We start from the raw sequence: 18,479 nt of genomic DNA, 5'->3' as shown, positions 1-18,479 counted from the left end.
CAGTTAGCTCATGAGTCAAATCAACAAATGTTACAAATGCCTAAAACCAAAAAGAAGAAAATTATACTACAGTTCTATGTTATTACTACATAATTTATGGATACTGGTCATTGTATAAGAAGTTCAATGCTGGGTACTTGGGTAGAGACCACTACAGAAATGTAACTTGCACTACCAAAAGAAACTGATCATATCTCTATTAATGTTACACTTACAGGTGTCCGGAAGCAATGGAGAAAATGTTTATTGCCTTTCCATAGCGCCCTCCTTTTCCCTGATCCTACAGAGAATGAGTCAAGATTAGAATTAAAGAACATCTAAAATAGGAGCATAGATAAGAACTTCCCCACTTATAGTGTGCATAACTAGATCAAATAAACTAATAAAGCATCAAAGGGATGCTTGGGGTACTAAGTTGAGATAGGATGTCTGGTGAGTTTATGTGTTTGTGTTTGGTGTGCACAATTGTTTTGACTGAGTTCATATGTTTGTGTTTTCGGTGCAAAGTTGAGTTCATATATCAAGGGTATCTAGTGCAAATTTATGAATTCTAAATAATTTGTTTTTTTATAACTATTTTTGTTTTCAAATTTTTTATTCAATATTTCTCCCTTTCTTTGTTTGAACAAAATATGGATTGCAGTTTTTTTCTTTTTACTGTTTTTCTTTCTTTCTTTTTAGCGAAAGTTAACATTATTAACTTACTACATTTTTTGCACTAACATAGATAAATAAAACGTAAAATAAATGAGAAATCAAATGTTTTGATTCCTATTAGATATTATATTAAATTTTTCTTTACCCATTAGCTTAAGCTTTTGGGTTGAATTGGTAATTTAAGATGGTATCAAAAGAGGTGATACAGGGAGGTCTTGTGTTCAAGAAACTCCTGCATTGTTGTTTTTCCCCAATTAATATTAATTTCCACTTTTTGGATCTTTCTTCACATTTCAATCCCACAAGTAAGGGGAGTGTTAGATATTATATTAAATTTGTCTTCACCCATCAACTTAAGTTTTTGGGTTGAATTGGTGATTTAAGAATTCCTATTTTTCTCCATGAATTTTATCATCATTGTCTTTTTCTTTTTTGTTCTTATTGTTGCTTTGTATTTTTTCCACTATCATGATTTCTTTTAATCCCCCATCATCTTATGAAGTGAAATTGGGGCAAAGAAAATTGAGAGAAGATGAAGAGAATTGGTGGAGGGCATCTCTCCCATCATCTTATCTTAGCCACCAACGGAACACCACCGCATTTCTTTAACAATTTTGCATTCAATTTCTCCAATTTTAGAGTCATTAAAGAACATATCTCTATTTTCACTAATTTTGCTAGAAAGTAGTTATAAAAGATACAAATTTCCATTTTATCGGTATATTTTTTGTTATTTGTTGTTTTTGTATTTTGTTCCACCATTCAACTACATTCATACTTTTTGAAAATTTTCCAAATTCTTATCAATCATCTGAAATGTGAACTCAATTAAATAAAAATAATTGAATTGGTGAACCCTAAACCCTATATATATATATATATAGATCTACATATAATCATGGCAAAAAAAAAAAAAAAAAAACCCCATTTCATGCATACAAAAGAAAAGATATTGTTCTTCAAAATGGTTAAGTTAGTTAAGTAAGCATAAACAATACATCTTCCTTGATTGTGGTGAGGTTAAGAAGCAATTCGTCTTCTGGATGTTTGTGACACTATAAGGATGATCGATGACCTGATCATCATCCTTAGACAACTTCTCAAAATCGAATTACTATAAAAGACGACTATTAAACATTATAAACTAATAATTTCAATTTTTAAAGCACTTCTGCCCAACGAATTTTTTTTATAGTATATTATTGTCGAGTTGGTCAATAAAGTTAGTTATTGGAGATAAACAACAAAGTTAGTGGTTGGCGTTAGTTGCTCAAGAAGATCTCAGAGTTGGCTGCCACCTTCCAGATGTCAACATTAGTGGTGGTCTTTGTTGTTCTTGGTTACTAAGGTGAATGTTGGTAACTCAACCACGAACAGCTGCCGGCGCCAAAGAAAGGGAGGGAGACGGTTAGGCAGATCGATCCAGCATTAAAATTGCCCGAAAATGAAAAGTCATTTTTAACGAAGTCTGCCAAACCTGTAACAGACAACAGTCCTTTTAAGGTTGCAGGACCCACGTTGTCTAAAAAACAGGTATCTGAAAAGTCAGGCAAAGGAAATGAAAACAGAATGGCAGCTTCATTTACTGCCTCAACTGGATCCAATAGTGCCGTCGTCAGACTTTTCAGTTCACAACAAATTCGAAACAACCATCTAACAAGGCAGCCCTTCTAGATGGAGCCGCCCAATCTTCTACAGTGGTCGCTACCCCAATCAAACACAGACTAAGCAAAGGAAAGAAAAAAGGCAGTTCTCCAGAAATCCCTCTAAAGCATTTCATTAGAAAACAAACATTGTTTGACAATGCTTGGACTGCATTGCTAAATTTTGAGTCACTTGCTGTTTGTTCATTCAAAGCTCCGAAAGAAGCCCCATAAAAGAACCCATTTAGCAAGAGACCAAGGAAAACCTGGATCTCTTGGAGGTCAGCAGCTCCAAAACCCAATCAGATACGCTTCTAAACAGGTCAGTCTCATCCCCCCAGCTCCTAAGCTCTTCAATTATTCAAGTTTCAACGGATCCTAACACCAAAATCACTTTATTCCGATGGTCATACCAATCAGTTGACTCTGCCCAGAAAAAATCTACAGAAATTGTCTCCCCATATAGTGTCAGCAGCGAAGAATCAGCGGGATTAAAGCACACTTATGAGGACAATGCAAATATTGAAATAGAAACAGTAGATCTGATTTCTCTCTTTGAAGTGGATTGCGTTGAATCAAGCAAAGCTCCCTGGTCCCCCTATCAAACTATCAGAAGTTCCAAAGAAGCTGGTGCCCATTATCAATGATTGAAGAACTGTGCTGGGTTGAGTGAGTCGTTTTGTCGATGTTTCTTTGATCCCTTTCACATGAAGATCATTTCTTGGAATACAAGAGCTCTGAAAGACCCTTCCAAGCATATAGCCTGCAAGAAATTCATCAAGAATCATCACCCAGGTGTGGTTATGATTCAAGAATCAAAAATGGAAAGTTCTGGTGCAAGTTTCGTTAGATCAATTTGGAGCTCCAAGGATATTGGTTGGGAATTCGTGGAATCAGTTAGCACCTCAGGGGGTATTCTCACACTGGGACGAGCAAAAATCACGGTGGTTGAGACCATCAAAGGGCAGTTTTCTCTTTTAATAAAAGGTGATACAATGTGCAAGAAACGTTGTTGGATGACCAATGTATATGGCCCATGTGGTTACATAGAAAGAAGACATGTTTGGCCAGAATTACTACCCAGTTTAGAATGCAGTGAAGAGGCATGGTGTATGGGTGGAGACTTCAATGTTACCAATTGGGCGTGCAAGAGGCTTCCTATTGGCAGAAACACAAGAGGATTGAGGCTCTTTAATAACTTCGTCGATCTTGCTAATATCATGGAGATTCCTCTACAGAATGGCAGATTCACATGATCAAGAGAGGGAGGATCAGCAGCAAGATCCCTGCTGGATAGATTTTTTATAAATGACAAATGGGAAGACGAATTTGAAAATTCCAGAGTGTACTGTAAAGCAAGAATTTTTTCTGATCATTTTCCTTTATTGCTAAAGGCTGGAGCCGTCTTGTGGGGGCCTTCTCCATTCAGGTTTTGCAATAGCTGGCTGATGGTCAAAGAGTGCAATCTCGTCATTGAAGGAGCACTGAACAGCATCCTTGGAAACAGATGAGCAGGTTTCATTCTACATGAGCAACTACGCAAAGTTAAATCTGCAGTAAAGGATGGTTTCCTCAGAAACGTTTCCTCATTTCTGGTTTCCCTTAAACAGAAAGAAGATAGGCTGCTGAAGGATTTGGAAGTCAGCGGCGTGCTTGCAGAAAGGTATGGTCTAAATGATGAAGAATTGGCCCATAAATCAGCCCTCCAAGCAGATTTGCTAAGCGTTTATAGAATTGAAGAAAGAAATTGTATACAGAAAAGCAAAATAAACTGGTTAACAGTAGGGGATGAGAACACGGGCTTGTTTCACAGATTTCTCAATGAAAAAAGAGGAGAAACTTAATCACAGCAGTTGGTGGATGAACAAGGGTCGGTAACTAAGTCATTCCGTGATATTGAGAGGCTTTTATTGGAATTTTACAAAGACTATAAAAGAATTCCTAGGATCAAATGCATACCTTATATTACTGACTGGCCTTGTGTTACTCCTCAAAACATATCACTTGTCACCAGATTTTCAGAAGAGGAAATCTTCAAGGCAAACAAGGCACTTGGTGGAAATAAAGCACCCAGTCCGGACGGCTTCACTTCTAAGTTTCTGGTGAAGCATTGGCTGAATAAAAGGAAGCTTCAAAAATCTGTTTGATAAGTTTTATAGAAATGGAAAGCTTAATGTTTGTGTCCAAGAGAACTTGCATTTGCTTAATACAAAAGAAAGAAGATGTGGTTCACGCAAAAGATTTTAGGCCCATTAGCTTCACAACCCTTACTTACAAAGTCGCTAAGGTCTTAGCGGACCGTCTCAAACTGGTTATATACTCAATCATCAGCCCTTTCCAAAGCGCTTTCTTTGAAGGTAGGCAAATTTTAGACTCGATTCTAATAGCAAACGAGGCTGTCGAAGGCTACCGTGCCAAAAAGAAAAGAGGTTGGATATTGAAACTAGATCTTGAAAAAGCCTTCGATAAAGTCGATTGGGGTTTCCTCGAAAAGGTATTGCATTGTAAGAAGCTCAGTCCTAAATGGTCTTCATGGATGTTGGGTTGCCTTAAAAATCCTAGATTTTCCATCTTCATTAACGAAAAGCCAATAGGAAGGATAGCGGCTTCTAGAGGTATTAGACAAGGAGATCCACTTTCCCCTTTCTTATTCCTACTTGTCAGCGAAGTTCTAGGAGCTATCATTAACAAGCTGCATGAAAATGGTCAATTTGAGGATATCATGGTTGTTAAAGATAAAGTGCACATTCCCATCCTCCAATATGCCGATGATACTATCCTATTCTGCAAAGATGATGAAGCTATGCTTCTCAAGTTAAAAGGAGGCTATCAACTTGTTTGAATGGTGCTCAGGTCAGAAAGTGAATTGGGACAAGTCTGCACTTAGTGGAGTTAATGTGGGGGACAAAGAACTACTTCAAATGGCTGGAAATCTAAGTTGTAAAGAGGAAAAGCTCCATTTATGTATTTAGGTCTTCCCTTGGGAGGCTATCCTAGGCAGAAAGTCCTTTGGCAGCCGATGATTGATAGAGTACACAAAAAATTGGATAGATGCACAAGGTTCAACATATCAGAGGGTGGATGACAAACCTTATGCACTTCAGTATTGACCAATCTTCCGACCTACTACTTGTCTCTCTGTGCCATTCCAGAAAATGTAGCCTCTACTCTCAAAAAGCTAATGCAAAACTTCTTTTGGGAGGGGAATTCTGGCAGCAAAATAAATCACTTAGTGTCTTGGAGAAAGGTCACACCTTCCCAGCTGGATGGGGGGATGGGATTGGGAGGTATTAGAATTCAAAATAATGCACTCCTTGCTAAATGGGCGTGGAGGTACATGAAAGAAGACACCACACTGTGGAGGAAAGTGCTTGGAAGTATCCATGGCAGTGAAACCTTTGATCGGAATATTCTAAACAAATCAGGGAATAGTTTAAGAAGCTCTTGGGTCAGCATCTCAAGAGCATGGAAAAAGGTGGAAATTTTGGCATGGTTCAAGCTTGGTAATGGAAGAAGGCAGGAATTTTGGGCAGATTCATGGGCTGGAGAAATCCCTTTAAAAAATCAATACATGAAGCAATTCAGAATAGCCTTGCTGCCAACAGGTTAAGTTGCTGCCAATTGGGACAGTGATGCAAATTCTTGGTCTATAGTGTTTTGTTGATTACTGAAGAATGAGGAAATCCAAGAATTCCAATCTTTGTTACTCCTCTTCTCAAAGAGAGTGACAGAATTGGAAGAGGAGGAGGCTATGGTCCTTAGATGCCTTGGGTCATTTCTCAGTCAAATCCTTCTCAATGCATCTCTCTCCATATTCCCCGTTGGAAAAAGCTTGTAATAAAGCTCTTTAAAAAACCAGCAACCCAAGGAGAACAAACATTTTAGTTTGGATTATGGCATTTGGTCTTCTTAACTGCTCTCCGATTATGCAAAGGAAGCTTCCTAATAAGTGCTTGCTGCCATCAGTGTGTCCTCTTTGTTTAAAGGACAATAGGATTTACTACACTTATTCTGTCTTATGCCCCTATTCTAAATGTTGGAATAGCATTTTCTTTATGTTTAAAGTGGTATGGGTTTTTTACGAATCCTTAAACCCCAATGTTTTTCAGCTACTGAGGGGACCCTTGTTGCCAAAGAAACCGAATCTAATTTGGGTAAATATGGCAAAAGCACTGCTGGCTGAGATATGTTGAGCACCAATCAGCATATTTTTCATGACAAGGAAAGGGGTTGCTTCGACACCATGGACAAGTCAAAAAGGAATGCAGCAGCCTTGTGCTCCTTGAATGCTAAATTCAAAGACTATTCAATTCCAAATGTTTGTCTCAACTGGACTGCCTTCATTCGGCATTCACCTTAATGGAGGCTACGGCTTTTTTGAAGACTATTCTTCTCTGTTTTGTTTCTTTTCTTCTACTGCTTTTCTTCCATTTAAATTTTGTCTAGTTTGGCTGGTTTGTACTGCTGTATCTGGTCTTTATATGGTCTTTGTTTTTTCTTTGGGATATGATGATGGCGCTATAGGGTGTCAACCTAGTTGAGATGTCCGAGTGCACCTCCTGATCCTATCTATCTATTTCTCTATTATTCTCATTGTATAATTCTCTTGTACTTTAAGATTTTATCAATAAAGAAGCTTGTCTCCATTTAAAAAAAGAAAAAATAGAGAGAGATCTGAAAGAAAGATTCATCTAAAACTTTACATCAATACCCCAAAAGTAAAATTAAAATGTATGACCAAAGTCCAAACAATAATTTACGTCACTACAAGAAGATGTCAAAGATAAAAGTTGAGAACTCACCACAGCCATGCTTTTAGTCTTTTTTGATTTATCATTGCTTCCAATCAAACCAGTGGCCCATTTGAAAAAATTAGAGTTCCAATTGTTATGGCTTTCCTGCAAAAAGAAAAAAAAGGGTAAGGAAAATAATTAATTGATTAATTAAAGAGAAAAAGTGTCACAATTCCACTAATGAACCAATTATGCACCTGAAATGTCATTCACCAGCAATGGTACAAAAAACGTTAAACTAGATGGAGCTTTAAGCTTGTGTCTAATAGATTCAATTGTGTTAAATAGCTTCTTTACCGTAGAAAATGTCTACTAAGTCCTTGAAAATTCAATTTTATGTTTAATAGGTCTATGAGAAATTCAATTTTTTTAAAAGAATAGTAAGGAAAAAATCAAAATTTAATATCGAATAGGACCCTAAATTTAAAATTGTGTCTAGAAGAGGTTGATAATTTTTAAAAGATCTTAAACAAGTCAAATGATCTATTAGGCACAGCTGAAAACTCAAAAACTCATTGGCCACAAACTTGAGAGTTAAGAGACCAATTACCCATTTTCTAAAAGTTAAGAGACCTATTGAATGAAAAACTGAAATTTGAAAAAAACAAAAAAATTGGTGAAAGATGAATATGAAATTTGAAGGATCTACTGGATACTTTTTAAAGTTCAATAACAAAATAAACACAAACCTACTTGTGAATTAAACAAAAGACAAGATTAATCCCTAATGACAATCACCCACTTTCTTATTCTCCAGCAAGTCGTCATCACCATCAGGAACCAACAACTTTTCGTTCTCTTTTCCTTTTTTCTTCTCCACTTCCATGTGAACAACTTTACCCCGCAAATCATCAATAATGATACGTTTTGACAATGCTTGATCTTGACTTTTACCCCCACCTTGCTTCAGAAGATAAAGTTCAGAACTTCTACCAGGAGCAAGTTGCAGGTACCAAACTCCAGGAGAAACTTTCATTTGCCAATAACCCAAATTTGCCATTACAAGAGTATCAACCAAATGTGGTGTGCTCTTTGTACCAAGAATTAACTGGAGTCCCCGGGGAGGTTCTTGATTTTTCTCTGAACAATGGCCTGAAAATCAAAAAGTTTCCATGTCATAATACAGTCACCAAACGTTGTTTCCTTTATATTTAGTTGCATGCATGTTTCACCTCATACGTAAATTTAATCCACTGCTTACCGGTAAGAACAAGAGCTTCAAGTTCAAACACTGCTTGTAACGTCCTTGTGTCCCCAATATTCTCGAGTAAAATATTATCCAAGTCATGACTGAAATTTATAACGTGATGCAAGAAACAAGATACAAAGTTGAAATCAAACGGAACATGGCATTGTTCAAACGAAACAAACCATTCAAACTTAAATAATTAGTAGTGGATAAACATACACAGCAATAACTGGCTCAACAAGCCATGGCTCTGGAACATCAAGATTCATCGTTAACGTCTTGGACAAAGGCATATTTGCAAAGAATGCTTTAGGGCCACTTATGGAGGCATCTGTACTGCTGAAATCATCCTGAATTGTCATGAACAACTCAGAAACAAATAATGGGAAAATTTTATTTTATTATAAACCAAATGCCTTCATTAATAATTACCGCTGAAGGCAGAACATAGCGGTAGTAATTCTTCAGAGGCAAATCAACAAGTGAACTCTGCCATGGAGAAGACATGACAAGGTTAATTTCTCAAGAAAGGAATGATTATCAAAGAATTATTATTTGAATTCGATTAAATAGGCATGCTTAACATTCTCAGGATGCAAATGTACGAGGTCTAGAACATCTCACCAGCGGATTTAATATGATCCTCATGCTAGGCTGTATGTATCTTGACAAAACACGAAGAATTGATGATAGCTTCTGGCCAGATGGACTTAGTGGATCAATAACAGCATCAATATGGATGCTAGCATTTTCATTATCTACTACAATGGCACTGTTATAAGTAAAAAACAAAGAGAAGAGTGAGGGAGGCCAAAGAATTGGAATTTTGAAGTGTAATCATAGCACTGATGAAAGATAATCACAATGCTGAAATTTTCAATAAAATTTCCATATATCATTGCAATGATTACTATTATGTATTTTTACTGATGAACTTCAAAGGAAAAGAATAATTTATACATTAAGATTGATATCCTTACCTATATTTTGCATTCAAAACCTCAAAGCGTGCACTTTCAGAACTTCGCTCCCGCTGAGCCATTGAAGATGAAACAAACATAATAACATCACTGAGGAAGTTGCTGCAGTAGTTTGGGATATAATGAACAGTTAATACAAATCAAATGGAGAATATGATTTTAAAAAAAAAAAAAAGAAGAATGAGAATGGCAAAATCCGCTTTTATATATCCTTCCCTCCCTCCTTGAACTCAAAGGATTAAACCCGGGGAAAACTACGTCATCGCCTAACACGGCATAAGCAGTAAATCTTTTACCTTTCAGTTGTATCCACACTAAATACAACAAGTACTAAAAATTCACCAGTGCATTGCATATGGAATAATATGAAATCCTAAATTTTACTGGGCCTTTCTTATCTTCTTTATATGAAATAAACCACTTTCAGTTAGAAAAATAAAATGAAATAGAACAAGGAAATACAAAGAACTAAGCCCATTAAAGAGACTTGTATGAACATTAGCATGTGGACGTCTCACTTATGTTAAGAAACTTGTTCAGATATCGGGACATGTTAGGAAAGGGCTTTTATCGAAACTCTAATAAAAACAAAGTAACCATTAAACAGGTCCATCACCAACTTTGTAGTAAAGAAAATAAGAAACGGGTAGAGATTGAAATTTTCTCGATATTAACTCCGAGTACATACTTGGTATTTATAAACATTTAAGTTTACAATTAAGATTTTAACAAATATTGGTGTAACAACCAATACCTTTTCTGAAATTTTATCTCTATCACCAATGTGGTGGAGATGTTCTATTTATAATAGGTTTTGGAGGTTACATTTAGTTATGTAACTGTTAACAGTTTTTTGACTGTAACAGTTCTACAGTTATTTGGTTGTAACAATCTTACAGTTTAGGCTTACATCAAATCCACCCCTCCCAAAACCAACTCGTCCCTGAGTTGTATTACTCAGCTAATTCAAATCCATCATGAGCATAGTAGGGTTTCAAATCTGCTATGTTAAAAACAGGGTTGATGTGTAGGTCGTCTAGTAGTTCGATTCTATAGGCATTATCCCCATATTTAGCTAATATTTTGTAAGGCCCTAACTGTCTGTCTTTTAATTTGTTGTAAGTTCCTGTTGGGAACCGGTTTTTCTTCAAATGAATCATCACAAGATTTCCTTCTTTGAATTTCACCTCTCTTCTTGTCTTGTCTTTATCTTGTTTATAAGATAAAGTAGTTTTTTGTAGATGATCATGTACCTCTTTGTGCAGATTTTGATTCTGTCAATCATATTTTCTGCTTCATTGCTGATATCTACAATTGATGGTAGATTAGCTAAGTCAAATGTAAGTCTTGGGCTTCTAGTATAGACAATCTCAAAGGGGCATCTCCCGGTTGATCTATTTTTCATATTGTTGAAGGCGAATTCAGCTTGAGCTAGTGCTAGGTCCCATTGTTTGGGCTTTGAGCCACTTAGGCAACGAATTAGATTTTCCAAAGTTCTATTGATAACTTCTGTTTGGCCATCTGTTTGGGGGTGAGCTGTAGTGCTGAATTTAAGAGTGGTGTCTAGTTTCTTCCATAGAGCTCGCCAAAAATGGCTTAGGATTTTCACGTCCCTGTCAGACACAATAGATTTAGGTATTCCATGGAGTCGAACTATCTCTCTAAAGAAGAGATTAGCAATAAAGACAACATCATTAGTCTTCTTGCAGGGTAGGAAATGGGCCATTTTGCTGAATTTGTCTACAACTACCATTACAGCATCATGTTGTCTTTGTGTTTTAGGTAATCCTAAAACAAAATCTATTGATAGATCCTCCCATATAGTTATAGGAATTGGTAGAGGGCTGTATAGTCCAACATTAGTACTTGCGCCTTTGGCTGTTTGACAGACAATGCATCTCTTTACAAAATTATTTGTATCCTTTCGTAGTTGTGGCCAATGATATCTGGAAGAGAGTATTTGAAAGGTTTTTTCTTGCCCAAAGTGACCAGCTAGTCCTCCCGAGTGTGCTTCTTTTAATAAAGCTTATCTTAGAGAAGTGTAGGGTATGCATAATTTTTCTCCTTTAAATAAAAATCCATCAACAATATGAAATTCTCCTGCTTCGAGATGATGAATGCATTTATACCATGGTTTATTGAAGTCAACATCATCTTCATATAAGTCTGCTATATGCTTGAATTCCATTACTTTTGTTGATAGTGTAGAAAGTAGTGAATGTTTTCTACTTAGTGCATCAGCCACTCTGTTTTCTTTTCCAAATTTATGCTTGATAACAAAGTCGAATCTCTGTAAAAAGGAGATCCATCTAGCATGCATTTTGTTGATAGATTTCTGGGCTTGGAAGTATTTTAGGGAGAAATGGTCGGTTATTAGGAGAAACTCTTTAGACAGTAGGTAATGCTTCCACTGTTTTAATGCACGAATGAGGGCATACATCTCTTGTTCACAGGTACTCCATGTCTGCCTTGATGGACTAAGTTTCTCGCTGAAATATTCAATAGGAATGGCCCGTTTGAGATAAGACAGCTCCAATACCGGTTCCACAAGGATCTACAATAACCTCAAATGGTTGGGAAAAATCTGGGAGTTTCAAAACTGGATTGTTACTCAGCTTTTCCTTCAATAGTTCACAGCTGTCTTGTTGTTTATTTCCCCATAGGAAGGTTCCTTTCTTCAAACAATTCGTAATAGGTGCAGCAATGGTGCTGAAGTTGTGAATAAATTTCCTGTAGAATGATGCTAAGCCAACAAATGCTTGAACTTCTTTTACTGAAGTAGGTATAGGCCAGTTTTTTATAGCTTCAACTTTCTTTTCATCCATTAGGATATGATGAATCCCAAGAATGCTATTTCTTCCACACAAAAGATGCATTTCTTGAAGTTGATATATAATTCATTCTTGGCCAAAGCTTCGAACAATTGTTGTAGAAGCACATGATATTCGTCAAGTATTCTACTGAAAACCAAAATGTCATCAAAATAAACAATGACAAATCTATTAAGGAAAGGGTGAAGTACTTGGTTCATGAGCCTCATAAAAGTGCTAGGAGCATTAGAGAGTCCAAATGGCATCACAAGCCATTCAAAGAGGCCTTCATTTGTTTTGAAAGCAGTCTTCCATTCATCTCCCGGCCTTATTTTGATTTGGTGATATCCACTCCTCAAGTCAATTTCGAAAAAAATCAGTGCTCCAAGTTGGTCAAGAAGATCATTGATTCTTGGAATAGAGAACCTGTACTTCACCGTAATTCTATTAATTGCTTTACTATCAACACACATTCTCCAGCTTCCATCCTTCTTTGGTGTCAATAGGGCAGGGACTACATACGGGCTTAAACTAGGTTGAGTATGTCCCTTTTTCAGCAACTCTTCAATTGTCTGTTGCAAAACAGCATATTCTTTCGGACTCATCCTGTAATGTGGCAGATTAGGACGTGTAGCCCCTGGTACCAACTCACTTGGAGCTTTCTTACCATTATAGTCGGACTTTTTATTTAAATTGGAGGGATCAAGAGTGACGTGACTAGATGCTCCACTGTCTGCATACCAAGACAGATCTATGACTATTTCTAGAGTTTCCAGATGGGAAACTTGACTCTTCCCATTCTCTGAATTATTTCCCATGTATTGTTTGTTGTATTTGAAATAGCAAACAGCAGCATTGTGCCCAAACTTTCCACATACTTGGCAAGTAGGCTTATTGTTTTTTATATATCCTCTGCCTCTACCTTTACCTCTAGAATCGTTCTGATTGCCTCTTTCTTGTCGTCTATCTTGTGTAGGATTCATTTCTGAGCGCTGCTGTAATTGGCTCCCAAAAGCAAAGCTTGTTGTAGGTTTGGCTATTTCTGTATTTTGAGGCAGGATATTGAAATGCACGAGGGTATATTCAAAAGCAACCGACATTGAATGAGCAGCATACCATGTCAAGTTAGTCTTCTCATTGAGCGAACACGTAATGGGTAGATATTCTGCATCTACACAAATGAGAACATTAGATATCAAACTTTCTTCAGTAAAAGGTTCACCTACAAGAGCAAAGTCGTCAGCTATTTGCCTCTTTTCTGCAAGATAATCTTCCATTCTTCTAGTGCCTTTCCTTGTGTCTTGCAAATTTGTCTTCAATTGATTAATTTGTGCTTTGTATGCTGCCCCAAATCTGTTTTCCGGTGCTTTCCAAACTTCATGGGAGGTGGTGAGGCTAACCACATCACACGCAATTGTGGGTTCCATCAATCCGAACGACCAACCAAGTAAGGCTTGATATGTGGTGATCCAATCGTCATGTTTACTGTTGACACCATACTTGAACGATCCATTTGTTGTGACATGCTTTTGTACCCAGAATTAACCCATCTTGGCATTGTCCTTTTACTGCAGTCAAGGTGTTGCTGAAAGATCTCTTCTATTCATCAAAACTTATTGTTGTTGGTTTAGTTGGGAGGTTTTGTTGTTGGTTTAGTTGGGAGGTTCGAGAAGTCTAACTTGGGAGGTTTCAGGAGTTTCAATGTTTTGATTCTCAGGATTCATGACTGACAGTGTGAAAATAAGAAAAGGGTAGAGATCGAAATTTGCTGATATTACTCCTGAGCATATATTTGGTATTTATAAACATTTAAGTTTACAGATGAGATTTCAAAAGATATAGAGAAAATTATGGAAGAGTCAAAGACACCCTCTTCTACCGTAAAAGCAAGAACCAAGTTTGAATACAATTGCAGAACTACAAAGTTGGACTTTTGGGCCTGGCCTGGGCTGGCCCATATATCTTTTGGGTACAAAGAACCAATATCCCAAGTAACTTGGGTCATTAATATATTCAGTGATCTATTCTAAACACACGTTAAGTAATTCATTGATATCTACATCTTGAACCTCGTCTCTTCGTCAAGATCCCTCTCAGCTAAACTCCCATAAAAATAAGAAGCTCTTGAGAGACCCCTTGAACAAGCTCTCTACTCCCATCAATGGATATATTACAAATAGAGGGTCCAACTACGTCTACTATCTCTCCCTTTTTCAAATAAAACTTCCTTCCCTTAAATTAACTAAGCCCATTAAAGAGACTCCACTAAAAAAGCTAGGACAATCAAGCAAATCCATAATGGTTACAAAAATAATTTGAAGTCAAAGCACAAAGAGAAAATGGAACCTAATAAGGGCAAGGGGCAAACATCACTAGGTTTATAGTCCACCCTCTAAACAATCATGGTATGGCGAATGAAAACCCTCTGAACACTCCCCAAAGGTTTCACATGATGGCACACCCCTACCAATCATAAAAAATGAACCTTCTCGCACAAAGCCAAATGGAGGAGGAACTCTCCAATCATATCTCTAGTACATATGATGGCCAAGCATCAAACTGAACATTTGGAATAACAAGTTCCCAATGGAATATGCCAAACTCACGTCTCCAAAGAATGTGATCCAAGTCTTCCGATAGAGATACAACAAAACATGCCCATTAACAACACATCTCCTCAAGAGTTGATCCTAAGAGTTACACATCCTCATGAAACCTAAAGAATCACACCTTCTTAGGAATCTTATTCTCCAAATGCAAAGAGAATATACTCACTGGATGGAGAGAGTCTCAATGAAAATAAGGATTATATGAGAAATCAGATGGTCGGGATCCCAAATACACAAATCCTATCCAACCTCCCCAACAACCACAAAAGAGAGCTAATATTTGTTGCTTCCATATCAATCCAAGAACAACTGAACTTGAAGAAAATGGAATGAGCTTCCAGACCAAATAAATGTTATCTTTATTTGTTTAATAGAATTTGACTTTCTAAAAACCAGGATACTATTATCCAGGCAACTTTAAAACCCACCAGAAATGGGTTTTTTAATACCCTACACTAAAGTGTAGTTTGGGAGATAAACAGACACATAGCTTAATTAGTTTATAAATTAATATCAAATAATTATAACTATTAATATTAATTGATTATTAAATATAAATATATTATTGGACTTAATAAATTTCAACAAATATTTTACCATTAATATTATATGCTATCTTAACTATTAAATATAATTTGTTATTGTTAATTATCAACATTCTAATTAATTTATATTAATTTAATTGTTTTAGTAATTAATTTAATTATGCTCAGTTAAAAGGTATTTTTATTTTTTATTTTATTAACTAAATAACTAATTAACATCGCAATAAATAAATTTATGTTAAATTTAATTGATCTCTAGCATCAAGCAATTATTTTATTTTATATTTTACAAATTATTGAATTGAACACAAATATTTAACTTCCAGACACTAATTATCTTGCACATCCAAACACAGACATTAGTTACTCCAAACATTTAAAACCCGAACATTCACATTCTAGATAATTAATATCTATACCCACGGACCAATATTTATGATCCAAATGGCTCCTTATGGCTTCCTTTAGGGCAGAAAGTCAAGCTGTGAAATACTTGGGGGAAACCATATATTCAAAAAATAACATAAATACATACCTAGCCGAGTATGCAATTTCTAAAAATAAGGGGCATGCATTAGGGAAGTGAGAAGTAAACCTCGTTAATCTGTCTAGATCAAGGTCATCCCATTTCAGTATCACCATAAGATAACAGAGGCGGAGGTTTATCCATACACAACTTGAAAGGAAGATACACCTAGGATCCTTTGGAAAGTGGTACTATACCAATATTCCGCCCAAGGCAACCACTTTACCCATTCTTTAGGTTTCTCACTGCAGAAGCACCTCAGGTACGTCTCTACCCCTCTATTTACAACCTCTGTCGGACCGTCTGATTGCGGGTGGTAGGCAATACTTTTATTCAATTTAGTACCCGACAATCTAAACATCTCTTTCCAAAAATGGCCGAGGAAGATTTTATCGCTATCTGAAACAACAGATGAGGAAAAACCATGGAGCCTAACAATCTCTTTCACAAATAATTCTGCCACTGCCTTTGCTGTATAAGGATGTTTAAGTGGTAGAAAATGGCCATACTTACTTAAGCAATCCACCACAACCAATATTACTTCAAATCCATTAGTTTTTGCCAAACCATCCACGAAATCCATGGAAATGTCACTCCATATTGATCGTGGAATCTCTAACGGAACCAACAAACCAGCTGAAGACAAGGCCAAGGTCTTATTTTGTTGACACGCTAAATACTCCTTCCAGTGCTTCTTTATATTCATTTTCATCCCTTCCCAATATAATTCGCTAGCCACCCTCTTATAGGTTCTTAAAAATCCTGAATGACCACCAACAACCAAATCATGATAAGTATTTAGGATTGAGCTGATTTCTTGCAAGAACTAATCAATCCTTGTACTTCAACATACCGTTCTGAATGGAGTATTTACTCTCCTTCTGTTCTCTAGACTCGTTTAAATCAAGTACCACTCTCTAGAGTTTTGGATCACTTTCTACTTCTTCTTTAATAATTTCCAAATCAGTTGTAATCGGTATTGATATGCCAAAAAATTGCACATCTATCGGTTTCCTCAAGAGGGCATCCACGGCTTTATTCTCAAGCCCAGGCTTATAGATAACCTCAAAGGAGTACCTCAAAAGTTTCGCTATCCACTTTTGTAATTGAGGTTGAATGACTCTCTACTCCAACAAAAACTTCAATGATTTTTGATCCGTTTTTACAAGAAACTTTCCTCCCAACAAATACGGTCTCCATCTTTGAACAGCCGAGCCCTATCTCTAAAAGCTAATGTGTGGCTGTAGTATGCTATTGGTCTCTTAGACTGAATTAAGACCGCACCAACACCATAACCAGATGCGTCTGTCTCAATTTCAAACGATTTGTTAAAATTTGGCAGCGCTAAAATAGGAACTGACATCATTGCTTGCTTCAATTTTTCAAAAGCTTCTTCAGCCTCTTCATTCCATTTAAACCCTCCCTTCTTAAGCAACTAGGTTAAGGGCGCTGCTATGGAACCATACGCTTATACAAAGCGTATGTAATAGCCAGTTAGCCCAAGAAATCCCTTGACTTCTCTAATATTGGTAGGCTTCGGCCAATCAGCTATAGATTTTATCTTCTCCGGATCAACTTCCACACCTTCTCCCGAAATAACATGGCCCAAATACTCTATCTTGGACTGAGAAAAACTGCATTTTTTCCTGTTTGCATACTGCTCGTGCTTCCTTAAGATAGATAAAATTAATCCCATATGATTCACATGTTCATTCGCATTCTCGCTGTAAATCAGTATGTCATCAAAAAATACTAGGACCTACTTTCTCAAAAAGGGCTTGAAGATTGCATTCATCAATGCTTGGAACGTGGCTTATGCATTAGTTAGCCCAAAGGGCATAACTAAGAACTCACAGTGGCCTTCATGAGTTCTAAAGGTGATTTTCTCAATGTCCTCATCAGTCATTCTGATCTAATGATACCCGGATTTCAAGTCAATCTTCGAAAATAAAGATGCACCACACAGTTCATCATATAACTCCTCTACTACCGGAATTGGAAATTTATCAAGAATAGTGAAATTATTGACAGCCCTATAATCAACACAGAAAAGCCAGCTACCATCCTTTTTATTAACCAAAAGTACAAGGCTAGAAAAGGGGCTGGTACTGAGCCGAATGACTCCTGAAGCTAGCATTTCCCTTACCAATTTTTCCATCTCCTCCTTTTGATGATATCCATATCGGTAAGGTCTAACATTAATGGGATCAGTCCCTTTTTCTTAAGTGTATATGATGTTCAATGTCTCTTCTGGGAGGCAGTCTATCTAGCCATTCAAAGATGTCTGCAAACTGATCCAAAACTGAAAGCATAGGATTCATTTCTGAATAATCCTTCAACTTCTATTGCATGGCATTCAATCAGAAAACCTTCATCTTTCTCACCCCATGACTTCATCATACTCTTCAAACTCACCCTTGCCTTAGTAAGACTTAGGTCTCCCTTGATGCAAACTTGTTTTCCTAGGGATGAAAATGACAGTGTCAAGTTTTTCCAGTTCACTACTGTCACCCTTAAGGAATAGAGCCACTGTATCCCTAACATTATGTCAACACCCCCAAGTTTTAATGGCAAGAAATCCTCTCTAACAGTCCAATCTTTCAACTGCACCTCCAGAGCTTCACAAACTCCTTTGCGTTGAATGGCAATTCCCAAGCCCAATATTACCCCATAGTGTGTTGTCTCCTTAGATGGTAAATGAAGCTTCTCAACCAGCTTCTCTCAAAC

At 36.8% G+C, this 18,479-nt stretch overlaps 1 protein-coding gene across 2 annotated transcripts in view; it reads right to left on the bottom strand.

The window, feature by feature from the left end:
• Window positions 1–18,479, bottom strand: part of LOC103496113 (UDP-glucose:glycoprotein glucosyltransferase) — a 39,871-nt gene that overhangs the window by 3,442 nt on the left and 17,950 nt on the right. Inside the window, exons 23-30 of one of the 2 annotated variants that reach the window (XM_008457848.3) lie at window positions 9,263–9,364; window positions 8,907–9,054; window positions 8,715–8,771; window positions 8,502–8,632; window positions 8,295–8,383; window positions 7,836–8,185; window positions 7,103–7,198; window positions 216–274 (exon numbers count right to left, since the gene is read on the bottom strand). In XM_008457848.3, coding sequence (XP_008456070.1) covers window positions 216–274; window positions 7,103–7,198; window positions 7,836–8,185; window positions 8,295–8,383; window positions 8,502–8,632; window positions 8,715–8,771; window positions 8,907–9,054; window positions 9,263–9,364 — 1,032 coding nt within the window. Of the gene's footprint in view, window positions 1–215; window positions 281–7,102; window positions 7,199–7,835; window positions 8,186–8,294; window positions 8,384–8,501; window positions 8,633–8,714; window positions 8,772–8,906; window positions 9,055–9,262; window positions 9,365–18,479 lie in introns of both variants that reach the window. The other variant, XM_008457847.3, reaches the window with a different exon arrangement.

This window comes from Cucumis melo, chromosome 6, assembly GCF_025177605.1.
Source record: "Cucumis melo cultivar AY chromosome 6, USDA_Cmelo_AY_1.0, whole genome shotgun sequence".
NCBI lineage: Eukaryota > Viridiplantae > Streptophyta > Magnoliopsida > Cucurbitales > Cucurbitaceae > Cucumis > Cucumis melo.
The sequence above is the reverse complement of the archived record's forward strand: the minus strand, read 5'-3'. Positions and strand labels throughout refer to the sequence as shown.